Here is a 19,298-nt window from a genome sequence, read left to right as displayed (position 1 = left end):
CCAAATAGCATTGTTGTGGAGTATTGTACATCCAAGGCAAATATAAAAAAAAATGACAAGCACTATTGCATTAATGCAAGTGAAACATTAACAAGGAAGAATCAAGCCTCATAGGAAAAAAGTTCCTGATTAGTATTAGGAAGATTTTTCTTTAGTCCATGTGTTCTGAGATATGTCCATTCTCTCCTCTTGTGCTGCCACCTTTCTTACTCAGTCCATTCAGAAAGAAAGGAGTGGTCAGAAAAGAACTTCACATATACTATCCCCAAGCATGGAAGCCTCTGTCCAGTGCTTAAATTTGCACTGGAGCATAGCTTTTCAAACTTCTCCATATACAACAGAAGGACTTGCAAGATCAGAGCCCGTATCACAATGGTGTAACACATTATAAAGTAGAGAAAAATATCTTTAAACGCCCAATTTGGGCAAGGAGATATCTGTTCCTCCTCTTTAAGACACAGTTTATCAACTTACTACCTGAATTATCTTTTTCTTTCCTTTGAAGTACTGAGTGAAATTTGATGGCCTCATATATATGCATGTGCTTTATACAGACCCATTAACAGCATTTGTTAAAAAGGAATTCAAATGTGTTCCAATTGGATTGTTTTCCTCTTCTATCAAAACTAAAATAGATTGGCAAGAGTTCTCTCTGGAGGGTAATTTGGAAGAAAAAATGGAGAATATGCTTATATTTCTGAATCCTTAGCAGAACTGGACCTCTGAATGTTATTTGATTGAATTTTGAAGGGTAATAAGACTCTGGATATTGGATAATATTTCTTCCTCTTATATGGAGATCTATTTTTATTTTATTTTATGATTTGAATGCTGGTGAGAGGATTAAATCAATGGATATTGAAGTGAAGTTACAGTAAAACTGTCAACTTCTCTTTCTGCATTTTTCTTCCCAGTAGCATGTGACTATTCTACATACCTCTTCAAGACTTAATGAATGAGAGGAAAGTTGGTGCTCAGCGTTTTCTTAGATATAAAAGTAATTTAGTGAAATAAAATGAAGAATTGTCCCTTCCCTTCCCTTCCCTTCCCTTCCCTTCCCTTCCCTTCCCTTCCCTTCCCTTCCCTTCCCTTCCCTTCCCTTCCCTTCCCTTCTTTCTGGGCCTGGGACATAAAAGTAAAGCAAAGCTCCTTTCGTCCTCCCCATGCAACCACAGAGGGGTCAGACAGAATCTTTTCTATAGTAGGGACCTTGAGAACAACCAAACGCAGGGAGCGGGGGAGGAGAGACTAATTTAGTTCTATAATATATTTCCAACAAACAATTCCACTAGTTCAAATTATGTTTTGGTCTACCATGCAGCCTTCTTGTATTCTATTTTGCTATGCTGAATTGCATGTGTCTAATCAGACCAGCAAATTAATTCAAATCAATTTAAATGGGTTAGATGCTTTCCTTTCTGTTTCATCTACACATGTAGCCATTACCTTTTAGCAAACCATTTGTTTCTCATCTAGTAGCTGATTTTTAATCCATTTCAATAGCTCTCCCATGTATCAGTCTTTATTGATGAAATCTTGGTGGATCAGTCTTTTATGAAGTACTATATCAAAAAAGGTTTTCTGAAATCCAAGCAAAATGAATGCACATCTTTTGCTTCTCCTTTGTTTGCCAATTCAGTAATGTACTAAAGAATACTGAAACAAATTCATTTTAGTGTTGCACAGTCTTTCAGCAATTTTTCCATTTTTAAATGAAGGCAGGTTTAGATAACCTATGAAAATGTAATGCATTTAGGATGTTCTATCACATATTACATTATTTTAGATGGTTAAACACCTCGTGGTTATTACTGAAATAAATGGCAGATCTGATTCTCCTTCAATTTACCACTGGTGTAAATCAGCAATTAATCAAATAGCAACTATCAAATAGCAGAAAATGTGTGAGAGAAGAATCAGTGCCCTTGCCAGACATTTACTAGGGAAAGTAGAACTGTAAACACTCTGCTTTATGCAGCCCTAGAGTTAAATTCTGTGCCTGAGATATGCATACGTAAGTCCTGAAGAAATTGGCAGGAGGCAGAGTAACATGTTAAGTGCAAACTTTGGTCCTTATAATATGAAGCTGATAATACCATTGTATGGTAGGACGTAAAAGGGCCAGTATTAAGCAAGCACAGTCCAGCAAATCTGAATATTGCAAAGTAGTTGGAATGTACTGGTGATTCTGATGCATAAAATATAATGTGTAGGTCCCCTGTATTAACCCAGTTTTACCTTGGTACAACTCCTAGTTTTATGCTGTACAGTGCAGTAATGCATTGGTAAATCAAGCCTATATAGTATTTCCATAATATAACTAAAAAGCCAGTTGCTTTCAGAAGACATGATCAGAAAATAATTGTATTTATACTTTTTCAACATCTATAAAATCTGACCTAAACTATGTGTAATATTAATACACTTTTTAGTGCTTTCCATGTACATATCTTAAATACTTCACAAATATCAATGGATTTAACCTTTAAATTAGGTAAGGGTCAGGCAAAATAATTAACTACAAGAAAGTCTTATAGAAAGTGAATGTCAGAGTTTGGACAAGAACTCCAAACATCTCCCTCCCCCCAGTTCTGTGCATTAACTAAACACAAAGCTCATTTCTGCTAGAATATTTTATAAGCAGCATGCTGAAAATGCCAACATCTATCTGCAATTTCTAAAGAAAAAGAAGGGAGGTAATGGCATATGGTTTCCAGTTTGTTAATTTTTCAAATGTGAATGCCATATTATATGCAGCAAATTAAATGGAGAGGAGATAGACTTAGTGAAGGTAATATCAGAAAGAGCTCATAGGTGAATGGCATTCCATTAAGGGAGTACAAAGGAGTTGGAGACAAGCATAGCATGAGAGATTTGTCTAAATTTTTTTGGATGGCTTTAAAAAAACAACATAATAATCATGATTCCTTGGATTTTTCTGCTGCTGACTGTGGATTTTATTTTAGCATGCGGCAGCCTGAAAAAGTGTTTGGTAAAAAAAGTGAAGATGCGATGCAATCATATAAGCCATTAGAATCTGTCATTTTGAGATTCTGACTGAGTGGATGCAGAAAGGTTTTCTTGGGGAATTAGCAGGAGCAAGTAAAGAAAAAAGAAAAGGAAGAATATACAAAGATTTAGCATGGTGAGTGACTTAAATAAGAAAGACGTGCTACACAAAACTATTATTGCTGTGATATTTAGCAGTAGGAAAAGGGGACATATCATACTAATGAGAGAGTGAGCAAAAAGCCTGGGGAGCAAGAGGAGCAGTGGCAGCTATAAATAGTCTCCACTGGTCTTCAAAAGAGAAAGACAAAAGGAAAACTATGTCTAAAGATGACAGGCTAACTGTGGGATGCCCAAGTTGAAGTCCACATGTAAACCCAGAGGGAGGTTACACCTGTATGAAGTGCACATTGATATCCATAATGCAGGAGGGCAGAAGAGATTAGAGGGCTAGGAGAACAACTAGGAAGGATGACAGCCATCAGAGATGCTAAGAAAATCATAGCCTGGGGAATTCTTAGTCTATGCTGCTAAACACTGAAGATATGAGGCAAGATAAGGCTAAGGGAGTGATTAAAGAGCAGAATATCTATGCTGGAAGAGATGACTAGAGAAACGTAATAGAAAGGAAAGAAATGATGAAATTATAAAATGAAGCATCAGACTTAAAGCCAAATACTTTTATTCTTGCCTGAAGGCTATTAACAGAATGTCCACGGGAAAAAAGCACAGGAAAGAAAATTGACGTATCCTCAGAGAAACAAAAGAAACACCAAGAAGAAAGTTGTAAATGATAATCCTTTGAGAGTCAGTGGAGAAAAGAATGAAAGAGGAGGATATTGACAGTAATTTAGACAAAGACATCAGGGAAGTAAGCTACATGAGGATTGGGCTACTGACCTAAATGCCCAATCCTCATGTTTGCCTATGAAATGCACAAAGGAAAAATCTACAAGATAATAAAGATTGTGAAGAGATTAAAGTAGTTAATACATACATTCTTAGCCATTTCTCTCATACCACAACCAGAGACAGAATTCCTAAATGCACAAGGAATGCAATAGCTATTATCACCCACCTAAGAAAGAGCAATATATTGTTGCATGCCTGCCCAGGCAGCTCCACGGATTGATATACTGGGAGAATAATCTCGAGTTCTTTCCCATCCTCTATGGAGTATTTCATGATTCATAGAATCATAGAGTACTAGGACTGGAAGGGACCTCGAGAGGTCAGCGAGTCCAGTCCCCTGCCCTCATGGCAGGACCAAATACTGTCTAGACCATCCCTGTAGACAGTTATCTATCTACTCTTAAATATCTCCAGAGATGGAGATTCCATAACCTCCCTGGGCAATTTATTCCAGTGTTTGACTACCCTGACAGTTAGGAACTTTCTCTAATGTGCAACCTAAACCTCCCTTGCTGCAGTTTAAGCCCATTGCTTCTTGTTCTATCCTCAGAGACCAAGATGAACAAGTTTTCTCCCTCCTCCTTATGACACCCTTTTAGATATCTCAAAACTGCTATCATGTCCCCCCTTAATCTTCTCTTTTCTAAACTGAACAAACCCAGTTCTTTCAGCCTTCCTTCATAGGTCATGTAGCTCTTCTCTGGACCCTGTCCAATTTCTCCACATCTTTCTTGAAATGCAGAGCCCAGAACTGGACACAATACTCCAACTGAGGCCTAACCAGCGCAGAGTGGAGCGGAAGAATGACTTCTCATGTCTTGCTCACAACACACCTGTTAATGCATCCCAGAATCATGTTTGCTTTTTTTGCCACAGCATCACACTGCTGATTCATATTCAGCTTGTGGGCCACTATAACCCCTAGATCACTTTCTGCCATGCTCTTTCCTAGATAGTCGCTTCCCTTCTGTATGTGTGAAATTGATTGTTCCTTCCTAAGTGGAGCACTTTGCATTTGTCTTTATTAAACTTTATGATTAAAAGGCACTAGAAAGGAACAGTCCCTATATTCCAGGGATAGAGTGACCAGAAGCAAGTATGAAAAATCAAGACTTATTGGGAGTGGCAAGGGGGAAAAGAAGACAGCTACCTATATAAGACAAAGCCTGTAATACAGGACAGTCCTGATAATATTGGGATATCTTGTCACTCCATCAAGGGCATACAAGGGTTTCAACTGTGTATTACTGCTGTCTCTTCCCCCCTTTTTCTCTGTGTCCACTCAGGGAGTTGCTGAGCACATATTTGGCCTTCTGGAAAGAAATGCAGACTGTTTGGTATTGACACTCTTTGTTTGGTATTGACACTGTGTTAAATGGAGGGGAGGGGTAAAAAATTTGATAGGGCTTGTTTGAGGAATTTTAATTAGAAGGCAGTGGAAAAATAGAATGGTAAATGAAATCCTAGTAAAGAGTTAAACTAAAATGGAACATGGGATGATGTACCCAATAATTTGGACAAAACTGTCCAAGTAAACTGCTGAACAGTTACTGGTTATTTTTAAGAATTCTTGGGAAAGAATATGAGACAGCATGGAGAAAATCTGTAGATCTGAATAGGGCTGAGTGGGATAGGAATCCACAGAAATTAGAAACTAACTGAATTTTCAATTAAATTCTATCAGATGTTTTAGAGAACCTATAGAAAGAATATGATTTTCTGTTACTATAGGACTGGCTCATAAAGGCAATTGTTACAGAAAGGGGTGTTATTTCTATGTTATTATGGTTGATATGACACTTTCAGCCTATGTTTGATGGTTTATAACTTCAGTGGGAAAAAATTGACTTCATTCTTCGCATTGCATGAAGGGATCTGAAAAAAGGGGAAACAAGAATAACCTAAAAACAGAAGCTCTAGTAAGATGGTTAAAATGTGCCTTTAAATCAGGTGACTCCATTTTTATTTTATTTTTTAAAATAGTACTGTGTTTATATTTTATTGGGTCTGTGACCCACTCCCTATTTTAACTACTGTCACCTTGCACCTTGTGTAATTGTCTATGTTTGTGCTAACTAGAGACAAAATTGCATTATTATGGGTTCAGTTAAATCTCCTTGAAATTCATAATTGTAACATCTGCCTTTCACTACTGATACATGTAAAAACAATTAAATGTCTTTATGAAATAATATGAAATAATAGCAGACTTCACCAGAACCATAGACAAATGCACATGTAAGTTAAGGGTTTTGCTTGGGTATTTTTTTGAGATGTCCAAGAGAGATGCAATGGAAAATCAAGACTATAGCCTGAACAAGCACTGGGAACACTGCCTTGAGAAAGGCCTAGAGGGAACTTTTGGTCTAGGCATTGACCGGACAGGGCCTGAGAACACTGAGAAAAGAAACGCTTATGCTCTTTGATTCTTGCTGTGCTCAGCAAAACAAGACTCTGAACATTCACATTAAATAAGTACAACTGCATCAACATCAAATTCTCCTGATAAATGAAACAAACCACTAGACCCCAAATTCTAGATAAGTAGTTAGGTCAAAAGGGGGTAATATTATTACTGTGAATATGACTGCAGAATCCTGATTTGGCAGCACTCTACATCCTCTTTCCATAGGTATCTATGACAACGGAAATTGCAAGGCAGTAGAAAGTCAGACCCTATGCTTTCAGCTGAAAAATCTTATGTATTTCTCTTAGAAAATTGTCCTTGAATTTTTAGACTATATTTTGACTCCATCTGTGAAATAAAATTGTTTAAAGTAAATTGTTTAAAAATCTGTAGTTATACCCAAGCTAAAATAGTGATACAAATTTTGCTCTTTACTCATAGAATTTAGTCCTATTAAACTTCAGTGGGACTACTTGTGTAAGTAAACGGGACAGAATTTGGTTCTCTATACTTTCCACTACATTTTGTTTTCTGTAATAACTGCCACATCTTTGTAGATATTCCAGGTATATTCAGTGTTTAGATGGGCACATCTAGACTATATTTTAATTTCGCAAGAGGAAACATTCCTGCAGAATTTTCATATCTTCTTCCGATTGCTTTTTTGAAAGCGGGTCTTTCGAAAGTGAAAGTAGTCTGAATGCGGGGTTTTTTTGGAAAAAAACCCTTTTTTGAAAAAACTGCTCCTCCTAAAAAAACACTCCTCCTTCTGAAAAAAACACTCCCAGACTACTTTCACTTTCGAAAGACCCGCTTTCAAAAAAGCAATCGGAAGAAGGAATTCCATGGGAATTTGCATATCCTCTTTCAAAATTGAAATGTAATCTAGACGTGCCTGATTAGACCTAGGTGCATTAGCCTTTTTTTTTCCAGTGCTATCATTTGAAAGACTGTTTACTTGATTAAAAGTATCAGAAGAGTAGCCAAGTTAGTTTGTAACTTTTAAAATAATGAGTAGCCCTGTGGCACCTTTGAAGAAGAACAAAAATACATAGAATTATGAACTTTTATGGGTGCAACACACTTCATCAGATGAAACAGAAACATATATATGACAGCAGAAGACGTACCTGTCAATTGTAAGGCCAGTGTTAATTATGCTAATTAAGTGGGATGTATGTGTTCATTCATAGCTTTTGATTTGAAAATGCAGATGTTAAAGGCAAGGGAAACTGGTTTTATAATGAGCCAACCAGTTAAATGTCTTTATTCAAGCCCAGGGTAACACTGTCAAATTACTTGATGAAATGAAGTACATACTGGCACCTACCGCCCCAGAGAGTGCACAATTTTGAACTGAATGTGTGGTCTAATGATTGCACATGAAGCTATAAGGTCATGAATATATCAGAAGCATTTACAGGGAAAGGGGCTTTTTATAATTAAAATTTGATAATAAGACCCAACCGGTTGAAACTAAACATGAAATCATTCACATTAGGTACTCTATATTAGGAAAATACTTTAATGAAAGCTATAGAACCATTTTCATTAAAAGTATCCAAAATAGCTTATATAAAACATAGCGGGATTTTTTTTGGGGGGGAGGGGATTGTGAGGATGGTGCTGATGGACTGAGATGTAATTTCCAATCCTAGCCCCATACATCAAATGCCTCTCTTTCCATATGATACAGAACCGTTCCACCAAAACCTCTCCCTAGTTGAAGTGCTATGACATTTGCTGAGACTTACATCACTAGAAAAGCTATCATTAATATATATAGTCAATGTTATTTTTGGGTTTCATTTTAAAATACTGAAACAAGATAACCTTGCTGTAATCACATTGTTATTTGAACTATTTTTGTAGGGTTCCAATATAAACCTGTCCAGTGCCTTCTCAATAATGCATTACTTTTTATTTTCATTAAAATTGCTTGGGGAATGTTGAAACTTTGAGGCTGTGTTTAGACTGCATCCCTTTTCCGTAAAAGGGATGCAAATTAGACAAATCGCAATTGCAAATGAAGCGGGGATTTAAATCCCCCCCGCTTCATTTGCATAAACATGGCTGCCACTTTTTTCCGGCTCGGAGCTTTGCCGGAAAAAAGCGCCAGTCTAGATGTGGATCTTTCAGAAAATAAAGCCTTTTCCGAAAGATCCGAGGGTACGTCTACACTACAACGTTAATTCGAACTGACTTAGTTCGAATTACTTAATTCGAACTAAGATAATTCGAACTAACGGATCCAGACTAAAAAACTAGTTCGAATTAGCGTTTTTCTAATTCGAACTAGCATGTCCACATTAAGTGGACCCTGAACCAGGCTTAAGGATGGCCGGAAGCAGTGTTGGCAGGGCATCAGAGGAGGACTTAGAGCGTGGAGATGCTGTCTCAGGCTAGCCGAGGGCTGTGCTTAAAGGGTCCCGACCCCCACCCCAGACAAACAGTTCTCAGGGGTGCCCCGCTTGCAAAGCAGTCCTGGCTTGGATTGCCCGGACTACCCACACTGGGCACATCACAGCACTCGGCCATCAGACCGGCTGCACTTGCCGCAGGCTGCCATCTGGGGAGAGGGGACAATTGGGGGGCTGCAGGAGAGCTTCCACCCCCAGAAGATCACAGAGCCAGCCCATTCCTCCCCATCAGGGGCGCATACCCCATTCCTCCCTCACCTCCTTCCACTTACCCTTCCCTAGCCTCTCTTCTTGATGTACAAAATAAAGGACAATTGTGTTCAAAAATGGAATCTGTCTTTATTGAACAAAACTGGGGGAGACTGGGAAAAGGAGGTGGGAGAGGGGAAGAGAGAGCCTGGGAGAGGGGAGGGCAACTAAAATGATCAGGGGTTGGGAACAGGTCCCATATGAAGAGAGGCTAAAGAGACTGGGACTTTTCAGCTTAGAAAAGAAGAGACGGAGGGGGGACAGGATAGAGGTCTCTAAAAGCATGAGTGGGGTGGAGAGGGTGCATACAGAAAAGTTGTTCATTAGTTCCCATAAAGAAGGACTAGAGGACACCAAAGGAAAGGAATAGGTAGCAGGCTTCAAACTAATAACAGAAAGTTGTTCTTCACAAAGCAAAGAGTCAACGTGTGGAACTTCTTGCTGCAGGAGGCTGTGAAGGCTAGAACTAGAACAGAGTTTAAAGGGAAGTGAGATCAAGTCATGGAGGTTGGGTCCATGGAGTGGTATTAGCCAGCGGGTAGGAGTGGTGTCCCTGCCCAAGGTTTGTGGAAGGCTGGAGAGGGATGGCATGAGACAAATGGCTTGGTCACTGTCTTCGGTCCATCCCCTCCAGGGTCCCTAGGGTTGGTCGCTGTTGGCAGACAGGCTACTGGGCTAGATGGACCTTTGGTCTGACCCAGTACAGCCATTGTAAGCTCAGGGCTCAGGGGCGGGGGTCTCAGTGGACCACCTTGATTTTCATGCACACCTGCTCCTGGGTGGCCAGGCTGGCAGCTCTCCTGCCCTAGCCGGTCCACTTTCCTGTGCCTAGTGCGGAGGTCGTGGACGAGGTCCATGATGTCCGCACTAGCCCAGGCGGGTGCCCGCCTCTTACGGTCCCGGGCAAGCTCCCGAGAGCCGCCAGCCTGGTCCCAGGAAGAGGAGGAGGGCTGGGGGGCATCGGGTGGGTGGCTCGATCCGTGCCAGGTGCAGGGTCTGCTGGCTGGGTGCTGGCAGGCTTGCACGTGGCACGGGCACCGTAGCCAGCCCGTGCTCCTTTAAGGGATCCGGGGCCGGGAGAGGGGCAGCCGAGTTTCCCTGGTGTTGGCCAGAGTGGCCACCAGGGAAACCTGGGGAGGGCTAGCCTCCCACTAGTTCGAATTAAGGGGCTACACAGCCCTTAATTCGAAATAGTAAGTTCGAACTAGGCTTAATCCTCGTGGAATGAGGATTACCTAGTTCGAACTAAGCGTTCCGTTATTTCGAATTAAATTCGAACTAACAGAGCACTAGTGTAGTGCCTATGAAAATTAGTTCGAACTAACGTCTGTTAGTTCGAACTAACTTTGTAGTGTAGACATACCCTTATTTCTCTTAAAATAAGGAATAAGGGATCTTTCGGAAAAGGCTTTCTTTTCCGAAAGATCCTCGTCTAGACTGGCGCTTTTTTCCGGCAAAGCTCTGAGCCGGAAAAAAGCAGCAGCCATGTTTATGCAAATGATGCGGGGGGGTTTAAATCCCCGCTTCATTTGCAATTGCGATGTGTCTAATTTGCATCCCTTTTACGGAAAAGGGATGCGGTATAGACACAGTCTGAGATGTTTGGAGGTTTACACCACATTGTAGATGCATCTAGTTACCAATGCAGTTAATAGGATGATACTTGCATACAATTCTGTAACGTTATGTGGGGTTCTCACCGTCTAGTATCAGTGTCTTCTTCTATGGGCTGTAAATACTATTCAGGGTCAGTGCGGTCTCTCAAAACATTATGTAATATACTTGTAATTCACATACTAGTAGCCACTAAAAAGTTAGCATAACTAGAGTTACTCAAGTTATTTTGCACTCTGAATGTACAGTAAAACTCCATTAGTCCGGCATCCAATGCTCCGGGACTCCTGATGGTCCAGCACCATCAGGAACCCGGAAGTGCTGGGGCAGCCGGACAGGCTTCCCCCATTCAGCTGCTGCTGAAATTGACCAGCAGCTGAATCGGGGAAGCCGGAAGCAGAGCAGCTGGGGTGCTGCTGGGTTGGTCCCGTAGCACTGCCCCTCGGGGCTGCGGGACCAACCCGGCAGCACCCCAGCTGCTCTTGGGGACGCCTGGGGCAGAGCAGCTGGAGTACTGCCGGGCTGGTCCCGCAGCGCCAAAGGACAGCGCTGCGGGACCAACCCCGCAGCACCCCAGCTGCTTTCCCCCAGGCGTCGGGATTCAGCCGCTGCTGAAACTGACCAGCAGTGTCAGTTTCACCAGCAGGCTGAGTCCTGATGCCTGGGGCAGAGCAGCTGAGGTACTGCGGGGTTGGTCTCGTAGCACTGCCCCTCGGCGCTACGAGACCAACCCCGCAGCACCCCAGCTGCTCTGCCCCAGGCGTCCCCAAGTCAGCTGCTGCTGAAACAGATCAGTGGCTGATTCCAGGAAGCCCCGGGCAGAGCATTTCTACCCCGGGCTTCCTGGAATCAGCCGCTGACCTGTTTCAGCAGCAGCTGAATCGGGGACCCCTGGGGTAGAGCAGCTGGGGTGCTGCAGGGTTGGTCTCGTAGCGCCGAGGGGCAGCGCTACGGGACCAACTGGGCAGTACCACAGCTGCTCTGTCCCAGGCGTCCCCAAGAGCAGCTGGAGTGCTGCTGGGTTAGTGCTGTAGCGCCACCCCTCGGCGCTGCGGGACCAACCCGGCAGCACCCGAGCTGCTCTATTGCAGGCATCCCCGATTCAGCTGCTGCTGAAACTGACCAGCAGCTACTGAATCAAGGACACCTGGGGCAGAGCCGGACTATCGTAAGGGGGGGCTATGGGGTGTCTGGGGTGGCATCCCCTCCCACCCCACTCCAGACCCCTCATAGCCCCCCCTTCTGATAGTCCAGCATATCTGATAATCCGGCACCCCCTGGGTCCTAAAGGTGCCGGATTATCAGAAGTTTACTGTAGTAGGAAACTGTATGCTAACTCAACAAATATCTTACCTGATCCTTTTGTAAAAATGTTTTTACCATATGGAGGGCTATTCTATAGGTTGAACAGGTTAGCTGACATGATGTGACCACAACTCTGCAGCCTGTGTACACCAAGACAAACTGAATTCAGCATCATGTCAGCTAATTTTGATTCTTTGTATTATTTGTCCTGGCTTATATTTACCACAAAGTGATTGTCAGCATGTAGGACAGTATGTAACATTGTTTTTATTTCCTTTCATAGGATTCTAGCTAGCAATTGCTCTTATCCAGCCCATTTACCAGCCACAAGCAAAAATGAGAAGAAATGGCAAAGCTCTTGCTTAAGAACTAGGATATAGAGTGAAATGAAGTGTGAAGAGGAGAACAGTGAAACTACTCCTGATTTTTACTGTCACCAGCAGGGTAAGGGACAGCCGGAAGGCGAACAACAAAGTGCACACCTCCAAAAACTAAAGCAAAAGAGGAGAACAAAGGCAGAGAATAAACAGAAATTTCCAGCATTAGAAAAAGGAGCAAGGGAGTATAGTTCTTTAGATACAGAACCCATGAGTGAAAACATGGCTTCACTGACTTAATAATAGTTGGGAACACAATTACTTTAAATGTTAAAAATATGTATTTACACTGGAAATTTGTACTTACCGACTACTGACATTTCAGGAACACTAGCGGTATAAGTTTCTTCTGGAAACGTTGGTTCGTTGTCATTGATGTCATGGATTTTGATGACAAACTCTGACTCGGGCTCCACAGGCCTCAGAGTTCTTCTGTTAATAGCCTGGGCACGAAGGGTGTAAAAGGCTTTTTCCTCCCTATCAATTCTCCTAGTGGCATGAATGTCTCCCGTTTTCTCATCAATAATAAAAAGTGTACCAGCGCCATCTCCTGATAAAATGTACTTGAGAGAGCCATCTCCTTTGTCCTGGTCAGAGTGAAGCTAAAGGAGAAAGAGAGAGAGAAAAAAATCTTTCACTTTAAAAAGGGGGTAAGTTTTTTAAAATTATGAAGTCATCCAACATGCAAAAACAAGATTAGCACTGAAAACAGTTATTTTCTGTTTATATTGACTTGGCATACTGCAAACATTGTGCTGTACTAAAGCATTCATGTCTCCCTTACTTAACACAAAGAGTCTTTTAGCTTGACTGCTGTAGCAGATTTTAGTTTTCCAGCAACACCTGTTCTCTTCTGTGAAACATTTGTGCCACAAATCTTAAAGAAGAATTTTATGTTAATGTTGACCTTTTCTTTCCTTGAAGAGAGCCTATTAAAAATTCACAACCTGCTGTGTTAGTTGTAAATTCACTAAGCAGATAAAGGACATGGCAGGATACATGACAATTAAGAAAAACAGAAGAACTGGTGATGTGTCTCACAATTTTTAAAGTTTTTATTTCTTATTATTTATGTTTCCTTCTCCTAAACTGGAGTACATTTTAGTGTAACTCATTATCACTTTTATGCCCATCAAATACTTTAAATGGTTTAAAGTAAAAAGCAACAGAATTATAAGCAATCGGTATTGATTTGAATCATATTATCTAGATATCTTTCTTCACTAATGGCTTCTGACTCTGGAACATCCCTAATGCAAAATATTTTATTATATAGTAGCATATTGAAATGCAATTGACTAAGCCAGACTGTTACATTCAACATCACTTCCCCCGCTTCTTGTTACACAATTCCCTATCTCATGGAGTCTGTTATGTCTGACTTGCAGAATGAATTATTCAATTTATTTTCACACTGAAATGTATATTTTAAAATGTATTTATATTTTACAGATGTGTCATATTTGATAAAGGCCCAAATATTAATTTTAAAGTACCTCTAATTTGCTTATTTTGTAGCCATGCTGTTGAGCATGCAATTTTGGGGAAAAAACAAACAATCAGCTTTTTAAGCCCACAGCAAAATGAGTTAAAACAGCTATGAGCAAAATTTCTGATCATTGTAATTATGCAGTTAGTTTCCTCACTAACTTATTTGTTTATCTAATCATGCTGTACATACAACGATAATGCAAACAGGTGAACAGATAAGTGCTATAGTATGTGTCAACAATTCTTTGCACTTTCAAATGAGTTACAACATTTATTTAAAGGCACAAAACTGTAGAGTCAAAGTTCATCTTAGGAAAAAAAATCAGGCCCCAAGAGTATTAGAACGGTCCAAAAAGTTTCAAACATGAAATAAAACTAGTGCAATTCAGGCTTTTTTTCTCTCCTGCTCTAACTATAGCCAAGGAAAACAGCATAGCAATATTAAAGTAGTGCTGAATACTTATACAAATACCATCTTCAAACATACAAGTTAGGCTTCCAAAAAGATGTTCTTGCTTAGGGCACACTTCATCAGGTCTAAATATTCCCCATGGCATGAAGTTCATTTTTTTTTCTGATGCACCATGTTGCTTTCATTCTCTTTTCTAAAGTCTCTATCTCAGGCCAATATCAGAGGCAAGATTCTAAACTAGATGGGCCATTAGTTTGCTCTGGTTTAGCAATCTCCAGGTTTCTGTGAAGAAACTAAATTAATTCAGTGGAGCAGAGGGATGAAGTAAAGGTGATAGAGTTAATTTCTCTTGTTGCAGTATAATTTCAGAAACTGAATCTTTCCCACACACTCATAATGGGTAGAGAAGGAAGGGAACTTATAGAGGATCTAGGACTAATGCCATTATCAAGTTAGAAACTTAGAAAACCAATTAAATGTTACTGAACTTTGATTACTGTAATTTTCTCATTCTCTCACAACTAAAAGAAAGTGTACACACATAGCAAAGAATTACTGGGTGAATTTTGTGTTTGAGCTAAAAATTAAAATAAAGTACACAAAACAAAACACATTTGTCATACATCTCTCCTTTTCTACAAACAAAGGAGATGGTTGGAGCAGCTGGTGCCATATAACAGAAACAAAACAAGAACAGTAATTTTAAGGGGAGTGTCTTCTATGTCATCTTTAGTTCTCTTCTCCTTTTCTCCCTCCAGTTTCTTTGCCATCTACAACTTGGAAGTCTCAACCTCTCCATAGTCTCCTTCTCTTCCACCTCTTCTATGCTTCCTAATTTTCTTCCCTGGTTTTCTCCTTTGCATACCCAAAGGGGGAAAAAAAGGAATCTTACTTGCTGTTCCTTTACCTATGTGTTTTGAGGAGGACCAGGGGGACAAAGCCATGATACAAAAAGATCTCACCAAACTCCGATACAGAGGCAGCAAGATGGGGAATGCAAGTAGTTGACTAGATTAACTGATAAGCCTATTCATGTATGTCCCTACTATGTATATTCCTCTTCTCCTTACATGTGCAGGGACTCAGGGGTCTACCTGAGCCTCTCCTGGTTAAACTCCAAATCAAGGCCATCTCTACCCCCAAAAATAAGGAAAGAGAAATTCTTTAAAAAGACTACTGCTCCTTTCCCCTCAACTGGTCAAACCAAGCCACATTCAAGGTTGCAGGGAGCCCTATTTTAGAGGTGTTTGACAGCTTTACTTAATAAATGAAGTATTCTGTGTACAGGACATATCATCTCTGCATATGTATATATGTAGAGCATTTAAAATAGTTTTAGACTTATTCTAATACATTTCTAATTGCATAGCCCTGAGTCAATAACATTGTCATCTTAAATATCAAATGACTGCATGTAGTCACATATTGTCCCACTTTCTTAATGCCATAGCAAAGTCAACATGCTAGTCCGGAAATATTCATCTTTTAAGTCACTGAATGGTGATAAAAATATGCAGTGGTGACAGGCTAATTTAAAAGAGTCCTTTCCTTTTACCAAATTATTGTAGACACTAAGGGCTATATCTGCCCTCGAGCTGCATGGGGAATTTCTAACAACTTTAATGGGAGTTGCACATGCACAATAAATTCACTTCACCAGCATTAAACTAGTGTGATCAGGCTCTCTGGAGAGAAAGGGATCCAAATTTGCTGAGGTAAAATTGATTTGCCAAAACCAGTGTCAGACCATGGGTTTATAGGGAAGATCCTTTTAGCTATTTTTCTAGCCTATGAGCTACAGCATATTCAAATACCCCGCCTAAAGATGTGAAACACAGGATTCTTGGTTTATCGTAAGAAGCTTACAATATCATTTGCTTCAGAGGCATATCATTGTAAGCCTCATTCCAAATGTTTGTCATCAAAAGGTGCTTCCACAATCCCAACAGGCACTGATTTTCTAAAAGTCTGGAAAGACACCTCACAAAATTCCAGATAGGCAAATATAACACATGAAAAACCATAGGTATTTGAGTTCTGGCATGCAACTATCCCCCTCAGGTGGCCTAATGAGCGATGTTGCATTCATCAACAGACATAAATACATTACAGGTTGGATTTTTCTTGTTTAGCACCCTTGAGACCAACCAGTCCCAGACAAGGGAATTTGCTGTATACCTATCCCTGGACCAGCTGAGGAAAGAACTCAGACAAAGAGTGGACTGGAACAGTGCTGAAGGTTGTTTATTGATGTAAATTCTTAAGGGTACTGGTAATACTCACACATGCATCACACTCATACTAGGAATTTGGAGGTAGGCAACAGGTGCGGCATAGATTTCTTCTAATTTCATAAGCAGCTGCAGCTGGCAAGGCAACAGCTTCCTGGAGATCAACCACAAGGCCACAGTGCTCCCTGGAGATCCCTTTGGATCTGCAGGAGGGATGTTCTTCTCTAGGCCAGTCCCAGGTTTCTGCTGTGATGTTACATCTTGTCCGAGAGTGAGAGAGAGAGAGAGAGAGACTTCCACTTGGGTGCTTATCACGTTATTTATACACTTGCAGGGTCCTTCCTTGTCTTAAAAAGTTACAGAGAGCAGGACTGCCTTGTGATTGGATGTTTCTCATTCACACTTCCTCGCTCGTTCTATAGGTCACATACATATTTATAAAAGTGCATATGATTAATTCCACTTAAACAATGTCACTTTTAAGCAAGCGTCTAGCCTTATAGAATTGACATAACAGAAAGCTACTTAAACCACATTTGCTCAGCTAACAGAAATTATCTTAACCGCATCAGCTAAATGGCTTTAAAATAAGTGCCTAGCCTTACAGGAAACTCAACTAGCAGAACCTGTCTAGACTGCATTTGCTTAACAGGAGCTAGTCAAGTTTTAGCTGAGAGAGCTAGAAGTACAAAACAAGGGGAGGAACAGGCATTTGTGTCTAATCAGCCATACTCCAATGAGGGGGGTATGTGTCCAGCTAGCTACAAAAGGGAGGTCTCCTGATACCAGCCCCTCAGCCTGCTACCCCTCCTTGCTGCCAGCTCCTTCAGTGCAGGTCGGCTGTCTGCAGGTCAGCCCCAGCTCTGCTGCTGGCCAGCTGGACACCTCTGGCCCCACTGCCGAATGGCAGGTTGTCCAATCACGCTGCCGCATCCCCAACCCTACTGCTGCACGACATGTGGCCACAGCCACGTTGATTCTGCTGGGCTGCTGCAGCACAACCCCAGCCCCGATGCAGCCCCAATCATGCTGCCACTCCCGCGGCTGCCTCCCAGGCTGCTGCAGCCCAGGCAGACTTTCCTTCTTGGCTGCTGTGGTCTGGGCCACACTACCAGGCAGCAGACACCCCCTGACTGCTCTCCTCCTAGGCTGCGGTGGCCCCACTGCTAGTAGACAGGCAGGATTTCACCTGGCTCCCAGTTGCTGGCCCTCCTGCCCCAGGGCTCTCTCACCTAGGAACATCTGGGGTCATACTGGACCATGGATGTTGCTGGAAGAAAGAATCCCGGATTTGGGAGGTGCAACCTGTAGTAATAGAAAGACCTTAAAACACTGAAGGGGTTTGAAGTGGGCTTAGAGAATAATTTATCAGAACTTTAGACCCTCTTTTGTTTGCAAATTGGGGTACATAGCTCCCCCAAAATAAGCTCTCCTGGGATGTCTTTATTTGTAGCCAGTCAACAAATAGAAAATAAAGGTGATACAAAACTGTATGGAGGGAAAAGTGATATTAACCCTTTTTTTCTCCCCAAGCCTCAAGAGATAATTCCAGTTTGAGAGATGAAGAAAGGTTTCAAGTGTTTTTTGTTGTGGTTGTTGTTCAGAACCAGCTAAACAACTATTCAACTTCTTATATAGTAATTTGGAGAGTCTGGTTTTTCTTTCATTTTCAAAAGATATATTGAATAATCTCTAAACAAAAACTGAAGAAATTATGTGGTGGCAGATAATTTTGGTATTTACACTACATATTTACTAGAATGAATCCTGAAAAGTTTCCGAGCCACCAAAAAACCCCCCAAAAAACCCCGCTTAGGAACTTGATTTAATTCATCAGTGTTTTAGTTGATTGACTATATGATGGTTGCCTGCTTTCTGTCACTTGGACAGCCCTGCTTTTTTCATAGAATGAATAGAGGATACCTACACATTCTGAATAAAGACACTATAGCATGGAGAGACATAGGATTCTCCTTTGTCCTGGAGTATTGTGTATAATAATCACAAACATATTTTAAACTAGTTTGTTATGAATGTAAAATGGAAATGTATTTATCATAAAAGATCGTGAATCTATGCTGAGTTTCAGAGATTTGACATATTTTAAACTGTGACTAAAATGCTCAGAGGAGATCAGGAGTATATACAAAAAAGTACTTAAACTGCTGATGACAAAGTGTGTCTCTCACAATCAAATTCATTTGGGAAAAGTCACAACATTTAGTCAAACAGTGTCTTCCTCTACAGCATCCAAATGAATCAGAGGTAACTAAATAAAGGACTCTAAGAATACACCTATGAACTTTTTTGTGGTATCTGGCTGCTAATTGGTTGCAGAAAAAGGCTGTAGTCCGCACACTTAATACATAAAGACTTCAGATCCTCATGGGAGGATCTATCAACAGGGTTTCTCAGACACTGTGGGTCAGTTTGATGGTGCCCAATACTTCTCAAACATCAGGCACATATTGTAGTAAGGTGCTCACTCCCCCCTTAAGCTGCAAGTTTTGCAGGTCAGCCTACAACTGCCACTAGAGGAGAAAGCAGTAAAACACACAGAAGTGAGGTGAGGAAGTAGACTGTATTCCAGCTCTTTCTGTAAGCACTGTCATATTTCATTCCTGTGTGTCAGAAATGAATAACTTCTGCCAGGTGCCCCAGTTTTACCCTGATGTGAGATTGAAAAGCACGTCCTCTGACACTGCCTTCAAACACACAGCATTATCCCAAAGGAATAAAAAACCCACCCTTTTTATTAAGAGCCACACAGAGTGCTAATACCAGAAATATCTATTAGAAATGATGTTTTAGGAAAAAATACTGAATGATTTTAAATATTTCTATGAAAACTCTGAGATACTGTACCAAATG

At 41.0% G+C, this 19,298-nt stretch overlaps 1 protein-coding gene across 2 annotated transcripts in view; it reads right to left on the bottom strand.

The window, feature by feature from the left end:
* Nucleotides 1-19,298, bottom strand: part of LOC102461263 (cadherin-10) — a 166,043-nt gene that overhangs the window by 62,762 nt on the left and 83,983 nt on the right. For both annotated transcript variants that reach the window (XM_006112616.5, XM_075921416.2), the window contains exon 3: nucleotides 12,601-12,895. In XM_006112616.5, coding sequence (XP_006112678.2) covers nucleotides 12,601-12,895 — 295 coding nt within the window. The remainder of the gene's footprint in view (nucleotides 1-12,600; nucleotides 12,896-19,298) is intronic.

The sequence above is a fragment of the Pelodiscus sinensis genome, chromosome 2, assembly GCF_052426305.1.
Source record: "Pelodiscus sinensis isolate ZL-2025 chromosome 2, ASM5242630v1, whole genome shotgun sequence".
In the NCBI taxonomy this organism is placed as follows: domain Eukaryota; kingdom Metazoa; phylum Chordata; order Testudines; family Trionychidae; genus Pelodiscus; species Pelodiscus sinensis.
This window is presented reverse-complemented; position numbering and strand designations above follow the sequence as displayed.